Below are 27,450 nucleotides of genomic sequence, written 5' to 3' on the forward strand. Positions count from 1 at the left end.
TAGATAGATAGATAGATAGATAGATAGATAGATAGATAGATAGATAGTAACCACTGTCTCTTCAATATTAGGCATCCTGTCACTTACCTGTGATATTTTAATTTTCCCATTGTTATGAATGTTTTTCAAATTTATTAATGGCATGAATATAACAAATAGGTCCTACACATCTGAAAAAAAGCTATCCATAATTTCTGAATGTGGTGGCATGCACCTGTGGTCCCAGCTACTAAGGTTGAGGCTGCAGTAAACCATAATCACACCATTGCACTCTAGCCTTAGCAACAGAGCAAAACCCTGTATAAAAATAAAAATAAAAATCTATCCTTGTGGGGAGACAATTACCCGCGTGTATAGCATTTTTGCATATCTTGTGACCAAGGCACTGACTGGTCTTTGCTCCAGACTATCTTTTCAAAGATGGTTGTATGGCAAACAGCCTTGGAAGAAAAGACAAGTCTTGTTACAGCCTTGTCAGATGTGGTGCTTCCCCTTAGAGCAAAAGATAGGCAAGCTTAGAGCCCATCACAAAATATTCACATTCTCTAAACTCATATTTTTCTCACGTGGTACAACCTACTGCATGTGAAGGTGTCACCTGACCTTCCTTTCATCACCATCTGGGATCTATAGTTCAGAGAACCGGAAAAAAAATGAATTAAAAAAACCTCTGATTACTGTTATTGCTGTGAACAATAAACTGTCCTTTGTCTCTGACCCTGGCGGCTCATATCTTCTACCAGCTTCCATGAAACTGTTTCAAGCTAACTTGTTAGTTTGCCAGTAGGGAAAAAAAAATCTCAGGCTCTTCACAGTGCTGGATAATGCATTATAAGAAATTTTTGTGAGTATACTTCAAAGTCATTTAGCCTAATCTCCCACTCAATGAGGAATTTCTTCTACATGTCCTGACAGATGGCATTCTAAATATCATTTAAATGTTTCCAGTAAAAGGAAACTCTGCTGAAAGCCTGTTGCATCACTGGTTAGTAAGTTCCCCCTTATGTTGAACTGAGCTATTTGTAGCATTATAACTGGTTTTTGCCTGGCCTCATCTGATATTACATTGAATAATTCTTCTATATTCCATATGGAAGGAAGGACTTTGTATTTGAATATATTTACTGCGGCTCTGACTGATATTATTTTACTTTCTAAGCATATTTATTTCATTCCATATTCTTCACACACACTATTTTCCAAATCACTCATTCTAGATACCCTCTGATATGGCAATGATCTTCACAGATGCTCAGAACTATAGATGAATTCAAGGGACTATATGACTAAGGCACAATTCAGTGAAAACGCCACTTATTATTTGAAAATAATGCATTATATTGATTTAGCACAAAATTTTATGTGCAATTTTTGTAGTTCTATTATATTATCGTATCATTTAGCTTGCAGTTAGTTAAAATATTCAGATTTTTTCCATGTGATCAAACTCAAGCCATGATTATCTTTATGAAATGATTGTTTATAATTTATAACATAAGATTTTTTATTTTTAAACAGTCCATATTATTTTAAATTTTGCTTCTGTCATCAGTTATATGAGTTCCTGTTTCAGTAAAATTTATGCCATTTGAAAATTTTATTGACATCCTTTCAATTTCTTAATCTTAGTTCACTAATGAAAATAAGGTCCACAAAAAGGGCTAAAGACATTTCATTAGATTCCTTATTTCATAATAACACAGGCCATACTTACATAGCATTAATCAATTATTCAATTGGTTATAATCTACGGAATGATGCCATTATCCAGCATAAATGTCACCATCTTGTCTGTAAAGTTATCATGATTTGCTGAAATTAAAACATTCCATGTTCCTGACTTTCTCTAGATCTACCACCTATTTCTATTTTAAGAATGTCAGCAAGTTATTAGAAGAATAAGAGGAATGTTTTCTCGGGAGGATGAAACAATCATTACTTTGCTAACAGTTAGACAAGATAATCGTAACTAGACAGGCATCTTTGCCTAAATAAGAAATTGAAAAAAGAAAGAAAGAAGAAAGAAAGAAAGAAAGAAATTTCTTCCCTAATTCCTAGTCTCATATAAAGCTAAAGTCTGAAGTGCCTGGGGTAGTGATAGCAGACATTCACATTCTCAGCACCCAGGCAAAAATCCATAGCTTCTGATTGAGAAGTAGAAGCAAAACATACGTCTCTGGGGAAGAAGTCAGAAATTATCCTGCCCCCATGGCCACTGAAGGAAGGGTAAAGCATAAAAACTCTGCTGTGGGGAAGAGATAAAAAGAGATAGAAACCACTCTTGGGCCCGGGGAAGATACCAAGAGGAGTTCTGCTACCACCAGACAAGAAGCAGAAAACACTCTCTAAAATGAGACCAACCACATGTTCAGTGCAGGGTTCGCCTGCTATGAGGAAGAGTCCCAGAATGAGCAGGAAAAGGAGAGAGAATGGGACAGAGATAAAAAAACAAAACAAAAATTTTCCAAAATTAAAGGGAAAACAATAAAATTCAAGTCCAAGAAGCTTAGAGAATTCTGAGGGAAGTAAAACAAAACAAAACAACAGCAACAACAAAAAAAAAACAAATGGTACTGGAGGTGACAAACAGTACAACAGGCAAAGAAAATAAACAAATGTTATAGACTAGAAAGAAAGAAGTAAGTCATCTTTATTTGCAGAAGATGTAGTCATCTACGTAGAAAATCCCAAAGTATTTTTGGAAACGCTTTTGGAAGTAATAATTAAGCTTAGTTGTATGATGTAGCAGAATACAAGGTCAACATAAGAAATCAATTATGTTTCTATAAATTAGCAATGAACAATCAGAATTGAAATTTTAAAATCATTGCCAATTATAAGGGCAACAAAAAATGTCAAATGTTTGGAATAATCTAATGAACTTTGTGTAAGATTTTCACGCTGAAAACTACAAAACATTGATGAGAAATTAAATAAAGCCTTAATTATGGAGAAAAGTGCTATATTTATCAAGCAGATGACTCAATATTATTAAGATGTCAATAGATCCTATAGTTTTCTATAGACTTATCAAAACCCAGCAGACATTTAACCAATTAACAGGCTACTTTCTTAAATGTAAATGGAAAAGTACAGAATTTCAATGAGCCCAAACAATGTTAGGGGGGAAAAAAAAGAACAAAGTTGGGAGGACTTAAACTACCTGATTTAAAGGTTTATTATAAATCTATAGTAGTCAAGACTGTAATAAAGGCATAGGATAGACAAATAAATCAACAGAAGAGAATATTCCATTCAGAAATTGACTCACACATATATGGTTAATTGATTTTTGATAATCATGTCAAAGTTATTCAATAGAGAAAGAATAGTCTTTTCAATTAGTGGTGCCAGGAAAATTGTAGATTTAAAATCAAAAATAAAATGTCTTTATCTTTACTTCACACCATAAATGAATTCAACTCAAATAGTTTATAAATGTTAAAACTATCAAACTTTTTGAAGAAAATAGGAAAGAAATTCTTTGTCACCTTGGATTAAGCGAAATGTTCTTAAACAGTATATTTTAAAGGTATAAACGGTAAAAGAAAAACAGTCGATAAGTTGGACATCATCAAAAATCTGCTCTTCAAAAGAAACTATTGAGAATATTAAAAGACAAGCCACAGACTCAGAGAAAAATATTTGCAGTATATGTATCTTAAAAAGAATTTGCATCCAAAATACATAAAGAACTCTTACAACACAATAATAAGGAAACTGCCCAGTTTTTTAAAATGGCAAAAGATTAACAAGGACTTCACAAAAGAATGTATACAAATGGCCAATAACCACATGAAAAGATCCTCAGCATCTTTAGTTACTAGGGGAATGCAAACTAAAGCCACAATGAGATACCATCTACACCTATTACAGTCGCTAAAACTTTAAACACACACATTCATACATGCTGATCATACCAGTTCTGGGGAGGATGCAAAGCAACTGGAACTTTCATGCATTGTTGGTGAGAATGCAGGATAGTACAACAGCTTTGGAAAGACGTTTAGGAGTTTCTTACAAAGTTGAGCATATGCTTAGAGTAGGACCCAATATTCTCACTCCCCGGTATTTTACCGTAAGAAATGGAAGTTTATATCAAAAGATTTATATATGAACGTTTACAGCAACAGAAACAAAAGAATGTTCATCAGTTGGTGAATGAATAAACAAAATTGTGGAAAATGCTAATAGTTAAGCAGTAAAAGGAAGCAAACTATTGATACATACAATAATATGGATGAATCTCAAAACCATTATTCTAAATGAAAGAAGCCTTACATATAGGGTATATACTATATTACTCCATTTACATGATATACTAGAGGAGGTAAAACTATAAAGTTGGAAAATAGATCAGTGGTTGCCAGGAACTGGGCGTAAGGGAAGAAAACTGATTAAAAAGGAAAGTGAGAGAACTGTTTAGCACGGTTGTAAATTTCTGTATCTCTGTTGTGTTGATGGCTATGTATTTGTCAAAACAGACCAAACCGTACACTTTTAAAAAGTGAATACAACTATTTATAAATTAAAACTGACTTAAATAAAAATATGTTGGAAAAAATTTAACTTTCTGAAAAGTATTATAGAACATGAATATAAACAATAAGAATATTGCCTTTGAAAACAAGATGGGTTTAAAACGGTAATAATCACCATTAAAATTTACTTCTCAAAAGACTTCCCAAGGAATTTGAATGAAGTAAAGGTGCCTAGAAGTTTTATTTAAATCATTAAAAATTTAACGTTATCTCCAGTGATTTCAGACTAACAATACCTTAGAAATGAATATATTATTTCTTCTACATACCATTAAAATATTTTTAACACTGAACCATTTATTAATTTTGATATATATCAGAAAAAGAAATTGTACAAGATATTCTCTATTTACATTGTAATAAAATGGGAAATTAACAGTAAAAGTTATATGAAAAAATCCCTTTTGAAATTGAACAATGCTGTCCTAAATAATTAAGAGGAATTAAAATCTATAATTAGAGACTAGGAGAGAAAACTATAACGAGAATAAAATGTACCCTTTCATTCTTCAGGATACGGTCAAAGCTAAAATTAGTTTAAAAATTCAAACCTTTAAATGCTTTCTTTAAAAAGAAAACATGAATTTTCTATATGTCAAGAATAAGAGAAATAATAAAAATAAATTTCAGAGAGGACAAGTATTGATTAATAAGTGTAAAAACAAATGAATAAATCAAAAGACAAAAAGTAGAATTAATAGCTAAACTTAATATAAGTTTAATTGGAAAGACAAAATATAAAACCTCTAGCAATTTAATTTTAGTATACTATTTCATAAAAATCATAGTATTTTTTTAAATGAATTTTTATATTGTTCACTTCCTATCCTGGATGTAGTTTTGTTTTATTTTATTATTCACTTTCTCAATCCTTGGCTTTAATATTCTGTATTAATTTTAATACTTTTTTTGAATCACCAATTAACCTAATTCATCAATACAAAAGATCAAAGGAAAGTCCACAAGATCATTTTGACAGATTCAAAGAATATTTTAAAAAATTATTTACTTCTGGTAACTCTTGGAAAATAATGCATAGAATAATACTTCTTTTTTCTTAAATTGATTGATAATAATAATTATCAATGAAATATTGAAACACCCTTAGCTCACTTTACTTATCTAAATTCTTTTACTGAAAAATTTACCCTATGTAGTAAGAAAAAAAAAGTTGTAAATATTGAAAAGCAGTAACCAAACATCATTATTTGCAGATGATGTAAATAAAATTAAATTATTGCAATATTAAGTTATAAGGATACAAAATAAATATTTTTAAAAATACATGTTTAAATGCTATGCTATCAATAAGAGTTTGGAAAATATAATAGAAAAAATCCCATACATATTGTGCATACATGTAGTGTTTCTCAAACCTTAATGTGCATACAGATCAACTAACAATCTTGTTAAAATGTGATTCAGTAAGTTTGAGGTAGGGATCAAGATTTCACATTTTTAGTAAACTCCCAGGTCCTGATGCTGATTATACTCACAGTAATATGTGTATTTATTCTATACATTTTATATAACTCTTAAGCTTTAAAATTCTACGTGAGAATATATATGCAAATGTGTATGTGTATATATACATAGATTTGTGAATACAGACATATTGACATATATTCTCATACAGAATTTTTAAACTTAAGAATTAACAAAAAATTAGTAAAACTTCTATTTTAAAAAAAAAGTTAAAATATTACAAGAAATTAGTAAAACTTCTATCTTAAAAAAAGGTTTAAAATATTACTGGGAGACACAAAAGAATATTTGAATAAAGAAGAGAAATGCCACATTCCTGGAGGGGAAGACAATAATATAAAAATGTCTATTCTTCCTAAATTTTAATCTAATGCCTTTAGTTTAATACCAGTAAAAATCACCAAATGATGTTTTTGTAGCTAGAAGAAATAAAAATTATAAAGTTCAACAGGAAGAATAAATATGCCATATTAACTAACAAATGTATTCACAACGAGGACATTAGGCAGTTGTTTCCCTTCTGGAAATTAAAAATCTATTATAAAATAAAGATAATTAGGACATTTTCTGTCACAGAATTATTCAGGTCAAAAGCATGGGCTACAAAGCCCAGCTGTAGACCCAAGTGTACATACGCACTTAGTGTATAATAAAGATGGCATATCAGATCATGACAGAAGGATGGATTATTTATCAAGTGAATTGGGAAACCTGAGATAATTACCAAAATAGACTTATATTCCAGCCTCACCACTATACAAATTTAAGACTTAATAAAATACTCCCCCACCCCCGGCCACACACACACACGTACATCAAATCATGTGAACTGTAATATAAGAGATAAATTTTAAAGTATCCACAAGTAGAAATCATAAAAAGCACAAGATTTACCACAGGTAACAAATTTGTTTTAAAAATAAGCTTTCATCTATTATAATATGTATTATTTTACAGGATCCCATTGTTTTAGAATGGGGTGAATCAATGGAGTAAGCAATCATTGCCCATTACTGACTCTTTTTCTTATGACTAAAATTCAATGACATCTATCATTTAGTTAGTCTCTAACATGGTTCTTCTTTTTTACCAAAAGCCCTATCAGCATAGCTAAATCAGAGTTTTTCCTCTGTGATAAAATCAGACCAATCAGCTCTGAGATTGTTCTCTGATTACAATTGTAGTTTTTTTGTTGTTGTTGTTTTGTTTTTCACTGTAACTGCAGTGAGATTGTCCATTTTGGTCACAGGCTGCCTCCTGCAGTTTTCCAAATGGCATCAAATGACAAATGATTAAGAACTTTTCAAAAGACAGACCATTTCCCCTACAAGTTGCACATGACGTAAAACATATCTTTAAAAGGGTATGTCATTTTAGAAAGCATCAATAAATTAATAAAAGTATAAAAGCTAGGCTTTACAACTGCCTCTAGCATTTCCTTGCCAAATATCTAACAGGCGCATACGATAAGCACACAGTGAATACTGCAATAATTATAAAAGTCAAAAATAATAAATTGCCAAATAAAATATTTCATCTCAAATCACCAAATATTCTTTTTAATTACACTTTCAAGGTAGAGACTGGATCTGGGTCTTCCTTGGGTTCCTCTTATGAAACCACGAATCACGTGGTTTAGGGCAAAGTGGTGTTATGGGTAAAAGAACCTAGTCCCGTCTAGCAATAGTGATTTTTAAACTCATATCCTCTACTTGCATTTCTTCAACACCACACAGAGGACTTATAATTACAAGCAATTTTTTTTAAAATTCCAATCTTTTTATAAATCACACTGTAATGGTTCCAACAGTGTCAACCTCACTAGCCCTCACCACTCACAAAAATCTTCTCTGCCTACATCCAAAGCAAGTGTGATGCCTTCTCCCCTCTCTCCTCTCTCTCTTTTGGTAAGCTCTTTCTTCACTACCCCTCCTTCCCACCACACCTCATCCTTCTCTCCAATCTAATCTACTTTTGTCAGAAGAACTTGTCTGACAGAGCAAGATTCTTGGAGGATAGCTCAGCAAAGCGAAACCATTGCATCATAGGCAAAGAGAGGCCAAAGACTGGAAACATCCATTCAGTAAGGATTTTGTCCCATCAAATTTGTAGATGCTAACTAAACATGCATGAGTGAACAAAGTAATAGGGGAGTACACCTCATAGGCTTGTGGAAGAAATAAATAAATAAAGTAATAGGGGAGAATTAGCTATCATGTGGAAGAAAATTGTCAGAATCAGAAAACCCAGTCCCTGGACAGCACTTTGCTTCAGCTCCTCTGACTTACCTTTACAAAATTGCTTCTGTAGGGACAAAACATATAAACATGATTTTCAAACATTTTTTTTTTTCTGAAGTAATAAAAAGTATTCATGGTAAGTATTAGTATTATAGTTTTGATGTTAGTATTATAGTATTGATGTTGTCTTGATATTAAATGAACCCATGTGATCGTTTTAAAATTTCCAACATTTTAATCAGAATACACCAAAGCAAACAATCTGTGTTCTGGAGGGATTAATATATTCCTTTGCAAAAATCCTTGTCATAGAGTACCGTAAAACCTCATTAACTAAGACCCTTCTAATTCAGAAATCACCATAGGAAAGGCAGTGTGGTATAATACAATGCTGTGTGGCTAGACATGGAGAACCAATAAACTTAAGACAGCTCTTTAACTAGTTATGCATGATTTTAGAAAGTTCCCTTTTCCTCTACTTTCTGCTCATTTGTGTTTGCAGTGAGCTAATTTATACAATCGATCCATTTCATCATCATACAATTCTATGATTATCCATAAGCCAGATAGATTTTTTTTCTACTTTATTCTTTTTATATGCAATGTTTCTGGGAATGGAATTATTTTTGTCTGCATGTTTTTAATGTGGAATACCTGAAGAGCCCTGAGAGGTCACACGAGTTTCCTAAATTTGGGCAATTATGATTATGTACATTTTTCTGGACATAGGTTCAGACTTTTTATCTGGTTCCCGAAAGCTCTGTATGCCTCTCAAAAAAAAAAAAAAAAAAAAGGTTAAGAGCCACTTACTTTAATAATGAACTAATTCCAAATGATTCCCATCAACTTGTAAAAACAGGCTCACAAAATGTTGCTTAATAATCATGTGTTGGTTCTGTAACATTCTGTAGCCCACATTGATAAATACAGTAGAAGCTACATTTCGAACTTTCACTAATGGCTGGGTCCCCAGCCTATTTGGTGATAGGGCATGGACTGCATCCAGCCAGTTGACCCTGTTATATCAAAAACTTTAAACAACACCTACACATAATAGGCTCTCAATGAAGCAAGGAAGTGAAAGGTCTACCCCTTTATCTCTAGGAGAAGAAGGCAGCTAGGGTGATCATTTCACATCTAGGTTTGGATTCAGATTCCAGAACTCTGTGAGATGATGGAAGAATCAACAGGTAAGGACAGTTAGTTCATCTTATCTACAAGTCAAGTCTTGTCATTTCAGTCAAGAAAAGACAGAGGTCCAAAGGGAGGAAAGGCCTTAACAAAAGAGTCAAGACCAAGACTAGATCCTTGAACCAATGGTACAGGTCTTCTCTTACACCCAGCTGGAAGAAGACACAGAACCAACTATGGAATTCAAATGAACATGTCACCCAAATTCCACTTCCTTTTTTTTGAGATGAAGTCTCGCTCTTGTCCCCCAGGCTAGAGTGCAGTGGTGCAATCTCGCTCACTGCAACCTCTGCTTCCCGGGTTCAAGCAATTCTCCTGCTTCAGCCTCCCAAGTAGCTGAGATTACAGGTGCCTGCCACCATGCCTGGCTAATTTTTGTATTTTTAGTAGAGATGGAGTTTCACCATGTTGACCAAACTGGTCTTGAACTCCTGACCTTGGATGATCCGCCTGCCTCGGCCTCCCAAAGTGCTAGGATTACAGGCATGAGCCACTGCGCCCAGCCTCCACTTCCTTTTTTTTTTTTTTTTAACTGAAATTCAGCAACTAACAACCTCCTTCTTCAGTAAAAGTAGACATACCATAGATAACCTGCTTTTTCCCTGATTTGTTAAAATAAAAATTCATTTAAAAACAAAATAGCACCATGTCTTATATTATTGAATTCAAATTATTTGCCATTGTCATATCTATAAAAATATCCAGTCCCGTAAATAAAATTTCTTTTATAATGCAAACTTAAGTAGTTTTTCAATAATGCTTGTTTGTCTTAACTGCCAAATATTGGGGGCAGAGGGGGCGGGGGAAGGGCTCATTTCACTAGTATCTTTAAAAACACATAGTATATAAAATGGAATGCCTGTGATTTCATTCCAGTGCACTTGTAGTAATTGTCTTTTAAAACCCAAATAACATTTGCATTTCTTTTACCTTTTTACAGAAGTATTGTTTTAAACCCAGCCTATTTCCGGAATCATCTTCGTCAAGCGACCGTGTTTAGATGTCTGGAGAGATATTCAGAGGCTGCTCGGTATGTTTGTTTTAACTTTTGTGAGGATTGATTTCAAGTTAAATTAATTTTATTCTCAAATTCTGGTAATAGTATAACAGAACTCTCCATTTCTCTCATGGAATATGATTTTATCCAAATTATTGTCTATCAACGTCAAACCAGCAATTATTGACTATCTTTCTCTTTAATTAAAGCTATTCCATGTTCATAGCTCTTAAAATTCAAACTTCCCAGCCATGAGGTCACTGACAATGATGGAAAAACTTGCACAAAGTAATAGAAATGCGCTTGACCTCTTGCTTTCATGTATGTTCTGGTCTAGACTGTAATAATACATCTCTATAACTATCTCTTGAGCACTGGAGAGGAAATCCAATCATGAGAAAGGATCCCAGAAACCCATATCTGCAGAAGGTGGCATCAGTTAAATAACACCAAGGTTGCTAGAGATGTCCTAAAGTATTTTTTTCTTGGAGCTCAATGTATTTTTTTAAAAAGCTAATGAAGCTTCCCCTAATATTTGCATCCCAGAACTTAGACTGTGGCAAATAATTATAAGAGTTGCGCAACAGCCTCAATGCTACACTCAGAATTCCTTATTGCCTGTGACAACCCAGACTTTTTTCCTTTCTGGATTAGCTCACAAGACTCCTCTTCCTTTCCATGAGCTCTCTCAAATAATTTTCCTTTTTTCCTAATGTAGAGGTGCCTGCTATTTCTTCCTCATCCACTTTACTACCCCAGGAATCTAGCATGAAAATGTGGTTGGTTTCTAGATTTACTCCAAGCACAAATTCTAAGGATAAATCTGCAGGAATCGAGATGCAGTGCCTAGGTTGCTAGTGACTACTGTCTAGAACGTTTGTAAATAATAATATCTTTGACATTGGAAGCAAGAGTTTGAGTGTATAATAAAATGGCTTCATAAAATTGACACTGTGTCATGCCTGTAATCCCAGCACTTTGGAAGGCCAAGGCAGGTGGATCACCTGAGGTTGGGAGTTTGAGACCAGCCTGACCAACATGGAGAAGCCCTGTCTCTACTAAAAATACAAAAAATTAGCCTGATGTGGGATTACATGCCTGTAATCCCAGCTACTCGGGAGGCTGAGGTAGGACAATCTCTTGAACCCGGGAGGTGGAGGTTGCGGTGAGCTGAGAGCGCGCAGTTGCACTCCAGCCTAGGCAACAAGAGCGAAACTCCATCTCAAAAAAAAAAAATTGACACTGTGAGGTTTACATGAATTCCATGTTTGTAAGATGTTCCCAGGAGTTGCCTAAACTCAATTAAATAGATATGGAAAGCAGAGTTCATCTCAACTGCTCTCACTTTGCAGTCAAACAACCAATATGCCACTTCTTCTTACCTGTGTGAAGGCCCACTTTGAACAGTTTTTAAAAGGTCTTTATCACTCTCTTTTTTTGTGCATTTCCCCTCTACTATTTCTCCAATGTGCTTTATCTAAGGTACTCACATATTACTTCTTCCTACTTTTTATTTACTCCACTGAAGTGCCTCGGTGTCTCACTTTTTGCCCACACACATTTCCTAGCAGTATGAATGAGAGAGAATCTAAGAGATGATAATAAGTGTCCTTCTGTTTCACATTTAAATAAACAGGTTTTAATAAAGGTCACTAGCTACAAATGAAGCTAATAAGTTCAGCATTAGCAGGTAACAGCCATCTGCAAAATAGGCTCCATTAACAGGTGGTTTATTAATACATCTTGAATCCAATTGAAAGATCAATGCAAGGCTAGATACAATTTCAGAACTAGATTTCAACTAGTAAAACAGTGCTAGTGTTCTGCTTATACAGACTCTAAAGATCAAATTGTTAAATATTCAGGAATTTGGAACGAGCTAATTGCTAAACTGTAGGAGAAATTAGCAGTGCTGGGAGAAGCTACACTACTGAAATTGCAAATGCTACAAATCCAGGCTTGTTTGTTTTTTTACTTTGGGAGGGCCAGGTTACCAGCATACCATTGGCTATAACATAATTGTATCAAGCCTGTTGGAGCCAAAGTAGTGACATAAATTCTTCATGGATCCCAAAACAAACAACAAGAACTTAAAAATTTGGAATTTGTCAATATTTGCCATGTGAAATTGGCACAGAATATTCCACTGCCTTTCTCATGTATATTGAATTAGGTATATCTGCAGTGAAATAGGCATATCTGCTTAATATCATTTGATGACTGACCTGATAATGCTTCTTGAGAAAATTCCTGATAATTCTTAGTTATGCTGGTGTGGAGTTTCTATAGAGAAGCAATGCAATTACTGTCAGGTACAAGTATTTTTCATCTTGGTTTCTTTAGCAATTATAGCCTTCAATATACAGTATAAGGTCATTCCCCCAAAGAAAGGATGTTATGAACTGTGAACATAAATATCATAGTGTATCTTAGCAGCTAGATATCTAATGTAAATCAACATATATAAAGCAATATATACAGCTTTTTATTTTATTTTATTTTATTTTTTTGAGACAGTTCTGCTGCCCAGGCAGGAGTGTAGTGGCACAATCTCAACACTCACTCTAACATCCACCTCTCAAGTTCAAGCAATTCTCCTGCCTCAGCCTCCTGAGCAGCGGGGTCTATAGGCACACACCACCACACCCAGCTAATTTTCATATTTTCAGTCGAGATGGGGTTTCATTTCATGGTGTTGGCCAGGCTGGTCTCAAACTCCTGACCTCAGGGGATCACTCACATCAGCCTCACAAAGCAATGGGATTGCAGACATGCGACACTGCACCTGGCCTACAGCATTTATGTTTATCAATCAATCTATCAGGCCTCTTACAAGGCCTCTATTCAGGCCTCTTACAAGTATTTTATGTTAAAATCCATTGATAAAGACAACACATCAAGGTTATTTCCTGTAGGATGCTAAGCAGTCATGTTTCTCGCATTGAGAGGCACCTACCACATATGAAAAAAAAAAAATGCCATTATTATGTGATTTAGGAAATCCTAAAACTGTAATTCAAAAAAAATGCATCAGCCCATATCTTATCCAAGATAAGGGTATATATAACCAGTCCCTGGAAATCAGAATGTCTTAGGTTTGCTGAGCCTAACCACCTTCACCCATGAAGGGATTTCTAGTAAATAGGCCAGAGTGATTCCCAGAACAACCTCATTTAAAAAGCCCACACTCTCAACAAGAGAGTCTGGAGAAAATGCTACTCCCTGTGGTTGGAGGGAAAATATCAGGTTTACAATGGACAGATTCTTTTATTTTACAGGTCAATATCCTTTCAGTAACATTCTACCAGAAGAAAGTGTAAGAATATATAAATGATAGAAATTGAACAAAAATGGAGATATTTTATTACGGTTTAGGGTCCGCAGGGATGCTAGTCACTTTGCTGAGATGGCTGGCACTGCTTAAATTGATGAAATCACATTTTCAGACCACAAACTAAGTTAACATAGCTCTAACCGCCATTCCCAAAAACAAGCCACCTTGTGAAGCCTTAGCTAAAATAGAAACTTGCAAAGCGTTTTAACATCTTTCTGTTTCAATGCATACAAAAAAATCTGTGTTGACATAGAATGAATGTCATCACTCAAATCTGCCTCTCCTCCCCCAACACTCATACTTACACACACACACACACACATACACACACACATACACACAGCCCATTTGGGACTACTTTCATGAGAAGAAAATATTCAAAGACATAAAATCAAAGAAAAGCCAAGACTGTTTTGTGAAGACAACTAATGACTTTTGACAATACAAATATTATGGTGCCTTTATCTCTTTGTGCTCAATGACTAGCACATGGTCTAAAATATGCCAAGCACCAGTTAGGGGGTTGTGAATTAAATCAGCAGGTTTTTGAGTCTGTGGTAATATGTGGTTGATAACCATTCAACTATATCAATAAGATATTATATAAAATTCTTTTTTTTTTTTTTTTTTTTTTTTTTGAGACGGAGTCTCGCTGTGTCTCCCAGACTGGAGTGCAGTGGCGTGATCTCGGCTCACTGCACCTCCACCTCCCAGGTTCACGCCATTCTCCTGCCTCAGCCTCCCGAGTAGCTGGGACTACAGGCGCCTGCCACCACGTCCGGCTAATTTTTTGTATTTTTAGTAGAGACGGGGTTTCACCGTGTTTGCCAGGATGGTCTCCATCTCCAGACCTCGTGATCCGCCCGTCTCGGCCTCCCGAAGTGCTGGGATTACAGGCGTGAGCCACCACGTCCGGCCATAAAATTCTTTGTAAGACCCTGATTGAAAGATAAATATGAGAAGTGTGCTCATAGTAGTGAAGATTATGGGATAGCATGATGACTTCTAAACTGAAAATACGTAGGCAAAAACCATATAACATTGCACAGGGTCTTTATTTAAAACCACATTGTGTAAGAAGCAGCATACAGAAGGTAAAACTAAAGAAAAGATGCAACAAAGTCTTTTTAATGCATCATTGATAAAGAATTTTCTGCCGGGTGCAGTGGCTTAAGCCTGTAATCCCAGCACTTTGGAAGGCCGAGGTGGGCGGATCACCTGAGGCCATGAGTTTGAGAGCAGCCTGGCCAACATGGTGAAACCCTATCTCTACTAAAAATAAAAATACGAAAATTAGCCGGGCGTGCTGGCAGGCACCTGTAATCCCAGCTATTCAGGAGGCTGAAGCTGGAGAATCGCTTGAACCCAGGAGACAGAGGTTGCAGTGAGTGGAGATCACACAATTGCACTGCAGTCTGGATGACAAGAGCAAAACTCTGTCTCAAAAAAAAAGAAAAGAGAGAAACAAATTTTCTGTGTATTTCTACATGCATGGGCTAGATAAGGGATACGAAAACAGGAATAACACATTCAAATGTTTATAAAGCCCAGGTAGATGATATGTGTATCAGACCAATTGAAAGATAAAATATGTTCTATGAACTACAGTGAACTAGAGACCACTCACTAAAGTGACCAAAAAGTTAATCTTTCAAACTAGATACCTATGATAGTCAAAGTGGACACTATTAAGAATTCCACCAGGGAAACAGGTATAAACCAGGACTTTCACAAGCACACCGGCCGTATCATAACCCTACCACTGGCTCTTCCAAAGAGAGTGGCCATCACTCAAGTCCAACTAATGTTGCTCTATGGGAATGTAGGTTCAACTTTGCAGAATTTTTTGAGTCTTCAAGAGATAATACTAATATAACTTCAGAGCATTCCAAGAAATTTATTTACTTTTTAAAATATTTTCAACTTTCATTTTAGATTCATGGGATACATGTACAGGTTTATTACATGGGTATATTGCATGACACAGGTTTGGGATACAAATGGCCCTGTTACCCAGGTAGTGAGCATAGTACCCAGTTGGTAGTTTTTCCACCCTTACTCCCCTCCCTCTCTCCCCACTTTAGCAGTACCCAATGTTTATTGTTTCCATCTTTATGTTCATAAGTACCCAAAGTTTAGCTCCTACTTGTAAGTGAGAACATGCAGTATTTGGTTTTCTATTCCTATGTTAATTTACACTTAGGATAATGGCCTCCAGCAGCATCCATGTTGCTGCAAAGAACATGGTTTCATTCTTTCTATGGCTGGGTAATAGTCCATGATGTATATGTACCACATGTTCTTTATCCAATCCACTGGTATTGAACATCAAGGTTAAGTCCATGTCTTTACTATTGTGGATAGTGCTATAATGAACATACAAGTGTATGTGTCTTTTTGGTAGAATGGTTTGTTTTCCTTTGGGTATACACTGAGAAATGGGATTGCTGAGTTGAATAGTGACTCTGTTTTAAGTTCTTTTGAGGCAGGAAATTAAACAAAAAAAAATTAAAAAGAAAGAGAAATAGGCTTTCCTGTGTTAGGCTGACTTGTCCCAGAGGCAGCAACAGGCACAGCCCAGACCCAGGAAAAGTCTTGGTAATACTATCTAATGTGCTCTGGAGACTCTCCTGGCACTCCTTCAACATAGGGAGAAGAAAAACAAACTTTCCTTTGTTTTATGAAATGAGTTTATAGATTCCTGTTCTCTGTAACTAGTGACTTCAAGTATTCTGTTTTATTTATGCAGTAGAATGAAGGTCATGAGCCTCTGAGCAGGCTCTGAGCAGGTTATGGGATAAGCCTGTGCCTAGGCAAACCTAGATAATGGACATCTGGGTTGCATAGCAACAGACATGTGCAATCTTGAGTTATGAACCTGTTACAATTTGATTAACTGTCTTTGTCCTGCCTCTGTATCCCTGCTTTCAGGCCACTTTAAGCTTGCTTCAAGCTAGTCACCCCCTTTTGTGAAGTGTGTATAAAAGTCAAGTGCTGGCTTTGTTCCAGGCCCAGTCTTTGGACATTAAGTCTGCTGGGTCTGAGTGCGCTCAATAATAAAGATATCCTCCTGTGTACACTCCAAGGTCTCTCTCTGGTCCTCCTGATTCCACAACACTTTGAGAAGTCTCCAAACCGCTTTCAACAATGGCTGAACTAATTTACATTCCCACCAAGAGTGTATAAATATTCTTTTTTCTCCCCAGCCTCACTAGCATCTATTATTTTTTGACTTTTTAGTAACAACTATTCCAACTGATGTGAAATGGCATCTCATTGTGGTTGTGATTTGCATCTCTCTGATTATTAGCTATGTTGAGCTTTTTTTTAAATATTTGTTAGCCATTTGTATGTCTTCCTTTGAGAAGTGTCTGTTCATGTTCCTTACCTAATTTTTAATGGGTTTTTTTTGTTGTTGTTGTTTGCTTGCTTTTTGCTTAAGTTCCTTAGAGATTCTGGATATTAGACCTTGTCAGATGCTTAATTGGCAAATATTTGCTCCCATTTTGTAGGTTACCTGTTTACACTGTTGATGGTTTCTTTTGCTGTGCAGAAGCTCTTTAGTTTAATTAGGCCCTACTTGTCAATTATTACATTTTGAGGACACTGCCAGAAACTCTTTGCCAAGGCCAATGTCTAGAGTTGTAGGTATATCCTAGGTTTTCCTCCAAGATGTTTGTAGTTTGAGGTTTTATATTTAAATCTTTAATCCATCTTGAGTTAACTTTTGTGTATGGTAAAAGGTAGTGGTCCAGTTTCATTCTTCTGCATATGGCTAGCCAGCTGTCCTAGCATCATTTACTGAATATGAAGTCTTTTCCCCATTCCTTATTTTTGTTAACTTTGTCAAAGATCAGATGGTGTTGGGGTGCAGCTTTATTTCTGGATTCTCTATTCTGTTCTGTAGGTCTCTGTGTATGTTTTTGTACCAGTACTATGCTCTTTTGGTTACTGTGGCCTCATGGTATAGTCTGAAGTCAGGTAATGTGATGCTTCCAGCTTTGTTCTTTTTGCTTAGGATTACTTTGGCTATTTGGGCTCTTTCTTATTTTCATATGAATTTTAGAATTTTTTTTCCAATGCTTTAAAAATTGACATTGGTAGTTTGATAGGAATAGTGTTGAATCTGTAGATTGCTTTGGGCAGTATGGCCATTTTAATGATATTTATTCTGCAAATCCATTAGCCTGGCATGTGTTTCCATTTATTTGTGTCATCTATGATTTATCTCAGTAGTGTTTTATAGTTCTCCTTTCATCTCCTTAGTTAGCTGTGTTCCTAGGTATTTCATTTTTGTATGTGTGGCTATTGTAAATGAGACTGCATTCTTGATTTGATTCTCAGCTTGAACATTATTGGTCTATAAAAATGCCAGGCATGGTGGCTTCTGTCTGTACTCCCAGAATTTTTAGGGGCCAAAATGAAAGGATCACTCAAGGCCAGGAGTTTAAGACTCACCTGGGCAACACAGCAAGACTCCGTTTCTAAAGAAAAAACAAACTTTTTTTTTTTTTCAATTAGCTGGGCATGGTGGCACACACGTGTAGTACTAGCTACTCAGTAGACTGAGGCAGGAAGACAGCTTAAGCCCAGGAGTTCAAGGCTGGAGTGAACTATGATCATGCCACTGCACTCCATCCTAGAGTTCAGACTCTGTCTCCAAGTGAGACTCTGTCTCTAAAAACATCAATAAATAAATAAAAAGGAAAAAAAAAGCTACTGATTTTTGTACACTTATTTTGTATCCTGAAACTTTACTGAAGTCATTTATCAGTTCTAGGGGCCTTTTGGCAGCCTTCTAGCATCGAATCATATTGTCTGTGAAAAGAGATTATCTGACTTCTTTGTTTCCTATTTGTATGCTTTTCTTTCTTTCTCTTGCCTAAGTTTGCCGGCTAGGACTTGCAATACGATGTTGAATAGGAGCGGGCATACTTGTTTCTTCCTTTTCTTAAGGACAATGCTTCCAGTTTTTGCCCATTTAGTAGGTTGCTGGCTGGTCTACGGCCATACCACCTGAATGTACCTGACCTCATAAGTATGATGTTGGCTCTAGGTTTGTCATAGACGGCTTTTATTATTTTGATGTATGTTTCTTCAATGCCTAGTTTGTTGAGAGTTTTTGCCATGAAGGGAATGTTGGATTTTGTTGGAAGCTTTTTCTGTGTCTATTTAGATGATTATATGGTTTTTGTTTTTAATTCTGCTTATGTGATGAATCACATTTATTGATTTATGTATGTTGAATCAACCTTGCACCCCAGGAATGAAGCTTACTTTATCATGGTGAATTAACTTTTTGATGTGCTGCTGGATTCAGTTTGCTAGTATTTCGCTGATTTTGTGCCTGTAGTTTTCTTTTTTCGTTGTGTCTTTGCCAGATGTTTGTTTCAGGGTGATGCTAGTTTTGTAGAATAACTTAGAGAGAAGTCCCTCCTCCTTGATTTTTTTGGAATAGTTTTAGTAATATTGGTACCAGCTCTTCTTTGTATGTTTGGTAGAATTTGGGTGTGAATCCATTTGGTCCAGGTATTTTTTTGGTTGGTAGGTTTTTTATTACTGATTCAACTTTGGAACTCGATATTGGTCTGTCTAGGGGAGTCTGGTTTTGAGGATTCAGGTGCTGGCTGTAATGGGGAGGGGCAGCCTTGTCTTCAGGTCACTGACTGAACTCTCAGGTGAGGGCAAGCAGAGTTGCTTAGGTGGTAGGAGCCCAACGGAGATCACAGGCCTGTGGGGTAAGATTTTCAGAAGTACTTTGGGCCACCATTGAAATGCCCAGGCCCGCGCTGGGTGGGTGCACTGGAAGCCAGAAGACCCCAAGCCCCGTTTGGGAAGGGACAGCGAGTCAAGCGAAAAGCAGTCTGGCTGTCTCTCTGCAGGGCAGTTGAGGCATGCTAGAGGCAGGAAAGCACTCAGGCTTTCTGTTCCCTCTCCTGCCTAGGGGCAGCAGGGGTAAGGACCACGGCAGCAGCAATGGCAGAGGGCCTGTCAGTTACCTCTGGGAGCCCCACCACAAAAAAATAAAAAACACACATACACAAGCCGAACGTGCCAGAGTGGTCAGGCCTGGTGGGGTGGCTATGCTGAGAGCCCAAATCAGTGGGCTTTGTAACAGAGAGCAATGTAGGGCAGGGACTCTCAGGGAAAGCAGCCTGGCCTCCTCTCTGATGGAGTCATGCAAAAGAGCTCAGGCTCTTTGTTCCCTCCCATCCTGGCAGTAACAGAGGGGGGCACAATGGCATTGGCAATCACAGTAGGTCTGTCCCTTATATCCCAGAGAAACTCAGAGCTGCAACCAACCAGAGTGCTCAGGTGAGGCAGGAGAATAGGGTCTGGATGCAGGGAACCTACTGTGGACTCATGCTGAGTATCAGAGGCTACTCCCTTTTTAACCCCTCCTTTTCCTGCGTGGCAGTGGAAAAATGAAAGTACCTCTGATTGGTCCCCTGCCACAACCAATCAGACTGGTCATGGGCCTACTCATCACTTGGAGTGGTCCCTTCACACAACGAATCAGACTGGTCACGAGCTTTATTTGCATATAGTAAACCAAAGGGAAACGTCTAGAGGATATTTAAACCCCAGGAAATTCTGTAACTGAGGCTCTTGAGCCGCTTATTCCAGCCGGTTCCTGCCCTGTGAAGTGTACTTTCGTTTACAATAAATCTCTGCTTTTGCTGCCTTGTTTTGTCGGTGCGTTTTGTCTAATTCTTTGTTCAAAACACCAAGAACCTGGACAACTGCCTTTGACCAGTAACACGGGCAAGTGTGCACACTGGAGGCCCAAGCCACTGGCCTTGCCTGGCGAGCAACAGCAGAGGTGGGGGTCTGTAGTCTGCTCCTCAGCACTGCGGCTACTGCATCTATCCTAAGGGCATGCGGAAGAGCCTAGACTCCCTTGTTGGTGGGGCTACTGTAGCTGGCTCTAGGGTGCTCAGGGATCCAAGACTCACTGGGCTTCACATGGGCTTGAGTGGTGCCTCTGCACAGTCTCCAGGCAGCTCTCTGTGTCTGTCTGGAGACCCTGGGGAGTCAGAGGGGCTCTTCCATGGCCAGGACCGCAAAGGCCTGTGGTGGAATTGTGGATTCCCCAAGAGCTTTTATTCAATCATCCTTTCCCTCACGATACGACAGTCCCTCTGGCTGTGCAGCAATCCCAGGTGGGTGGCTGTCCTGCTTTGCTCCTCTCTTTTGGGTCCTGTTGTGTATTGCTTCCTTGGTGAATTCCAACGGTCTCCTGGAGGATGCACTTGAAGAGCTTAGTGTTTTCTCTCCACTGTTTTCTCTCCAGGAGCCGCAGGCTCCAGCTGCTTCTAGTCCGCCATCTTGAACCAGAATCCTCGATTTTTAAATATCGCCAGTTATTTCAGTTTTTTTTTAAGTGCAGAATCATCTTAAGAAAGCTGAAGTGATCTTATTTATTAAATGAATGAGCTCACTAGAATCAATTTACCATATGACCAATTTGCAGAATTCATGAATTTTGAAGTTTGCTAAGAACTTACTTTAAGAGATAGTCTTATTGAATATATTTAATTGATATAATACATTTTCCTATGTACACGTAATTTTTTATTTTAGCAAAAATTGCTTTAAAAAGTTTAGCAATATTTTAATTTTAGAAAATTTTCAAAAGCTAAAGTCATGGAATGATTTATTCTCATTAACATGTTCTTGTGTGTGTAGTTATGACTCTGTTGTTCTTTAATATATTTTATTACTATTTTCTTCTTATGAATACAATTAAAATTTTAATTTGGATTTTAAAAAATTTATACAGATTTATTTTTAAAATTTTAAGTCATTTTCTATTGCTTTAGGCCCTTTGGCTAAGATCAAAGGAAAAAAGTCATTTCCTGGTTTTAATATTTTATTATTTTTATAATTTTCCCCAGTTTTTTGCAGAGTGATCAAATGTACCTATTTTATGGAATATATTTTAAACAATTAAGATCATTTTCTAGAATTCATATTAATCAGACAATTGTAACAGCTCTCTGCTTTATCTCCTGAAACTAAAGAAGCCAAAATAGGGAAAATCAACAGCGAGTGCGTAGCACAATCTGAGCTGCGAATCCCAGAGTGGAAGACTGAAGAACAGAGAGAAATGGAAAGCCCCAGATCTCTGGAGTCCTGGCTCCCTGCAAGTCCATCTAGTAGGACTGCTATAAATTTTCTAAAGAGTTAAAATAAACAAATTTTTGTAAATAAATGTGCTTATGAATTTGACAGATTGGTCATTCAGCAAATTTACCATCTGATAAATAACTAAGAGCCCACGGAAGGCTGAGGGCCACAGCATCGTATTTGCAACCTGGATTAAAGCTCTCTTCTAGTTGTAAATGAATCCTGGAGTTTAATCCCTCAACAGAATAAACATTCCATGTCTTTTGCTTTCGAAAATTTGAAAATTCACTGAAATCAAAAATATCACTAAATATATTTTTAGCAAATTTTGCTAAAATAAAAAATTGCTAAATGTACATAAGAAAATGTATTCATATCAGTTGAATATATTCAATAAGATTATTTCTTAAAATATGTTTTTAGCAAATTTTTACCCTAAACATTGCAAAAGCTTAAGGGTAAAGGCTGAGCTTCCTTTCACCAGTAAGAGCAATCCTTCCCATGTCAAATTTTGTACTAAATCATTTAGGGAAACATTTTAGTCCAAAGCCAGCTGTTAAAAAAAAAAAAAAAAAAAAGATGTATTTTACCACGTTCAATTCAATAGCTTTGGTGAATTCACTATTTGCAACAAATCTGGTCTGTTCTCCTTTTCATTTTGTAATACTCTTATTTAATATTATGTAACATGTTTATTATGAGAAATAGATTAAATAGGCCGGGCGCGGTGGCTCAAGCCTGTAATCCCAGCACTTTGGGAGGCCGAGACGGGTGGATCACATGGTCAGGAGATCGAGACCATCCTGGCTAACCCGGTGAAACCCCGTCTCTACTAAAGAATACATACACAAAAAAAAAACCTAGCCAGGCGAGGTGGCGGGCACCTGTAGTCCCAGCTACTCAGGAGGCTGAGGCAGGAGAATGGCGTAAACTCGAGAAGCGGAGCTTGCAGTGAGCTGAGATCCGGCCACTGCACTCCAGCCTGGGCGACAGAGGGAGACTCCGTTTCAAAAAAAATATAAAAGAGAAATAGATTAAATAATAATAATAGGTATTCTAAAGTGTTCTTATCTTTAGCCTTTTTAAAATAATGCACTGACACTGGATTTCAAAGCTATTTTATATTACGCATGCCTTTCAGGATTTAAGAAAAACAACAAATTGGTAAGATCCCACTAAGTTGTATCAGTTGCATACTGCTACACTAAGAATTTTCTCAATCAGAGCTCATTCTCAGCTTCACCTGTCTCACTCTTGGCCTCTGACAGTGTCTTTTTGTTTACTCCTGTTTTACCATATCAGCTGCCTGCCACTCTTATCGTCCTCTGCACCTGTCCTTCTTCTTGTTTTTATACCTCTGTCCACTTCTTCAGAATTTCCCATTCCCTTCTCAGAATTTGCTCCACAGAGATTAGCATAATTCCCCCGTGTGAGCATAACCCGCCCTCTGGTTCACTAACAAGCCATTCTCAAAACATCTCATAAGTTCTTGGCCATCCTTAGTGATTGCTGTTGTTTTAACTGATCAGTGATTACAATTGCTTTTGTTTTATTTTGACACTCTGAGTTTCAGATATTTGAAAATTTCTCTCTGGAGACTGTAGTTTGATAGGAATAGTGTTGAATGTACAGTAAAAACCTCAAAGACCATCAATTGCCTTAAAAATAGGCATTTCCTTTAGAAATGAATGATCTGCTAGCCTAAGATGTGACACATTAAAGTATCCATTTTTGAATAAGAATTAATATAACATTTAGGGTCTGTGCTATAAATGATTATCAAGATATCTTGTTCCACTTTTGCCAAGCAGCAGTATTTTTTTCTTTTTTTTTTTTTTTTTTTTCTTGGCTTACTGAATTTAATCCTACTGGAAATAATGCATAAATAAATCACAATCTGCCAAAAGAAAAGAGTGATCCAAAAATAAATTGAGGTGTTCAGAAATCTATTAACATAAAACAGTAGCATTGCTGTAGATAAGTAATCACTCAAGAGAAGTACTGTACCAGCAAGCAGGGAGAAACTGTGTCAGCTTTTTTGGTGTCAGGGAACTCTATGATTTTAAATGAGATTATTATGTATCTCACGAGGGAAGAGAATATTCTAACAGGTAGACTCAAGACAAGTGGTTCTGAAGAGATGATGGTAGTGTTGAGAGTTTAACTTAGTTCTTATTCACTTAGAAGTCTAAGATGCATTCATTCATCATACAAGATTCTAAAAATACATCATGGATTTTTATGGTTAAAATAAATTCTCATTTATGCCTACAAATAGATTAAATGAATTCTACAGGCTAATTTTTATTCTTAAACTGGCCATATGCAAGGGCTTTCTCTTTACTGGAGGCATTTCACCATTGTCAGGGCAGTTTAGTGTGTTCTAGCATTAATCTCTGTAACATACATTTATGCACTGGAAGATAGACATGATAATTCCACCATTAAAGTGGCTTTCCTGTTCCCTAAATACCATAAAGCTATAGGAATGCTAAGCACTGTAAAAATGTTGTGTCTTGGTGTATGATATCTAAAACTGACATTAAAAAAGACAGATTTAGTCATTTGCCATAGCTTAGGTCAAATATCTGACTTTAAGACTACAGCTCATCCAATATTTCAGTAAGTAGTAGAAGTATTTTATTTGTAATTTTGAGAAAATAGATGAAAGTTAAAATACAGTGAAACTTCAAGTTGATAGTCATCTCTTCTGTTTTAAGGATTTAAAATTACAGAATTTTAAACATATAATCTTATAACAAAAATACTAATTTTAATGTTCCAGTGACAGCAGGCAGTTAAAGAAAAACAGGTGACCTTATGAAAAGATGGCCTTTTGAACATGTTCCAAATAACAAGTAAATAATGGCAAGGATACATATTTTTTCTGTAAAAACATAGAAAAACACTTTTTAAAGCGTCAGGCTGTTGATAAGGACATCTAGAAACCCATTAGTGAAAAACAAACATTGATTGACTTTGTTAATTTCTCCATCCTGCATTGATGTTAATCATGATAATTATTTTTGCCACTTTTTTCTTTCAAATGATATGCTATGAATTTGCATTATCTCTAAACATTTCTAAAATAATTTATCATGCAAAATTCTTGGGTTGTGTGCACTTTCTGCAAATATTGGTCTAGAAAACTTGTGACAGAGTACAAAGAAAGATACTTTTTCTTTGTTTAGATCCAGCTTCGCATCTTAAAGAAAAGTCAGAGGTGAGGGCAACAAAAACTACAAAAGAGGGAACACAGAGAGGCCCCAAAATGTCATGTTTTAAATGTGATTAAATAAAAATCTCTTTCGTCCCTTCTCCCTTCCAATCACATGTCCTCCTAATTCTACATTTTCTTTTTTTTTTTTTTTTTTTTTTGAGACGGAGTTTAGTGCAACCTTAGCTCACTGCAACCTCTGCCTCCTGGGTTCAAGCAATTCCCCTGCCTCAGCCTCCCAAGTAGCTGGGACTACAGGTGTATGCCACCACGCCTAGTTGAAGTTTTTGTGTGTTTTAGTAGAGACAGGGTTTCACCATGTTGGCCAGGATGGTCTCGATCTCCAGACCTCATGATCCGCCCACCTTGGCCTCCCAAAGTGCTGGGAATACAGGCATAAGCCACCACACCCGGCCTGATTCTACATTTTCTACAAAAATGTAATGTAAAGAACCAGTTAAGCCTAGAGATATTTAGCCAAAAGGAGTGGAGGTTTAAGTTGGAGAGTTCTGTGCTGTTTTCTAATACCTAAGTGTTGCCAAGTGAATTTGTTTAGTCTGCAAATGCTAAAATTATGACAAATAGATCTAAATATCTAAGTTTTTAATCTGTAAATTAGAGATGATAATAGCATCTATGTCACGGAGGTTATTATAAGGATTAAATGAGACAATTTATATAAAGCATTTAGCACAGTATTTGGCACATCATAAACTCTCAGTTTTAAAAATGAGATATTGTCATTGTCTTTGTTATTGTTAACAATTACAGCTCTTTGAAGACAAATGAAGCCACCTCAAAAAACAATGAGCTTCCCAACCTTGAAACCCAGATAAGTTGAGTAATCACTTAGCTGGGGTATTACAACATAAGACTATTAAATGCTAACTTATTCCAAGTCCATGTTTTTGGAAGGAAAGCCCACTGCTAACATAGAAGATGAAGGGTCAAGACTCTGACTGGTTTAAGGAGTGGAGAGGGGCAAGCAAGAGTCTGGCTGCTGTTGTTGTTGTTGTTGCTGTTTTTTGTATATGGTATGCCATGAATTTTAGCAGCCTGCTTCATTCTGAGTGATATTTCAACTATTCCTGAAAGGAGTTAGAGCATGGAGTCCCCAAGATGAAAAGGTGGAACTTCAAATTACGTAGAGCAAGACTGTATCAGTCAACTGGTTCCGACTCCAACTCCCCTTCTTTCCTTTCCTTCATTTCTGTCAAAGACAGTAACACTGACAAAGATTAGGTTGGAAATTCTAACAGCAAACTCTGAAATTCTTACTCTTTTTTAAAAATACTGGCTTCAGTTCATCACACTATTATGCACATAAATTAATCTTGATGCCACTAATTGTGAAGATTGCTTACAAGAGAAAAGTTCTGTTTCTGGATCAGTCTGCTAAAGAGAAATCATCTACACTAGAGAATCATAGTAAAGAGAGGCCTGTGTTCTCCTCCCAGAGTTGCAAATAACCCTATATGTGACTTTGGGCAAGTAAATTAAGCTCTTTGACTTTCAATTTCCTCATCCATAATGGAGATAATACTATATCTAGAGATAATATATACTGCACTACAAAGTAAACATAAGGATTAAATGAAATAGTGAATATAAAAGACTAAACTCACTGCCTGGAACATTGTAAGCCCTCAATTAATCATTGCTGCTGCTGCTGCTGTCATTGTTAATACAAGTTTTGAAGAATGATATTTAAAACCTTAATACATTCCCTCTGAATTAGTTCTATTGACTGAAACACTGGTATAAACATTATGTTCCTGGACTGTCATCCCAATTTATATCAGTTTGAGCAGCCATCATCAATGACCCTTTGCTCTATGCCAAACTTTGTCAGATGCTTGGTGTGTATTATCTTTGTTTCTCATAACTCTGCAGAGAAGTTATGTTTTGCATTTGGTAGGTGAGCAAACTGAAGCTAGAGTTTAAATGACTTGTCAAAGATTACACTGCTGATAAGCAGCAAATCTGGAATTTGTGCATATGTCAAGACCCAAATTCCTGCATAAAAGGATGACAGGGGTATTGTCAGAATTATTTGTATTTTTCATTTCATCAAGTTTGAAATGGCATTGCCTCATTATAGTTCTCATTTTCATTTTCTTGATTACTAATGAGCATATTAAGTATATTTACTGAGCATTTTTAGTACATTTATTAGACAATCGTGTTTCTTCTTCTGTAAAGTACTCATTTGTATCTTTATTTTTACTCACTTTTTATTGGATTGTTTGTCTTTCATCATCAAATATTAGACTTCTTTATATATTCTGAGTTCTAATAATTTTTGGTAATATGTG

The 27,450-nt window shown here is 36.3% G+C and overlaps 1 protein-coding gene across 1 annotated transcript in view; it reads left to right on the forward strand.

The window, feature by feature from the left end:
• SPATA16 (spermatogenesis associated 16) overlaps positions 1-27,450 on the forward strand; it is a 254,621-nt gene that overhangs the window by 108,419 nt on the left and 118,752 nt on the right. The window contains exon 4 of the mRNA XM_023213519.2: positions 10,398-10,487. Within this exon, the coding sequence (XP_023069287.1) occupies positions 10,398-10,487 (90 nt within the window). The remainder of the gene's footprint in view (positions 1-10,397; positions 10,488-27,450) is intronic.

Source organism: Piliocolobus tephrosceles, chromosome 2, assembly GCF_002776525.5.
Source record: "Piliocolobus tephrosceles isolate RC106 chromosome 2, ASM277652v3, whole genome shotgun sequence".
NCBI lineage: Eukaryota > Metazoa > Chordata > Mammalia > Primates > Cercopithecidae > Piliocolobus > Piliocolobus tephrosceles.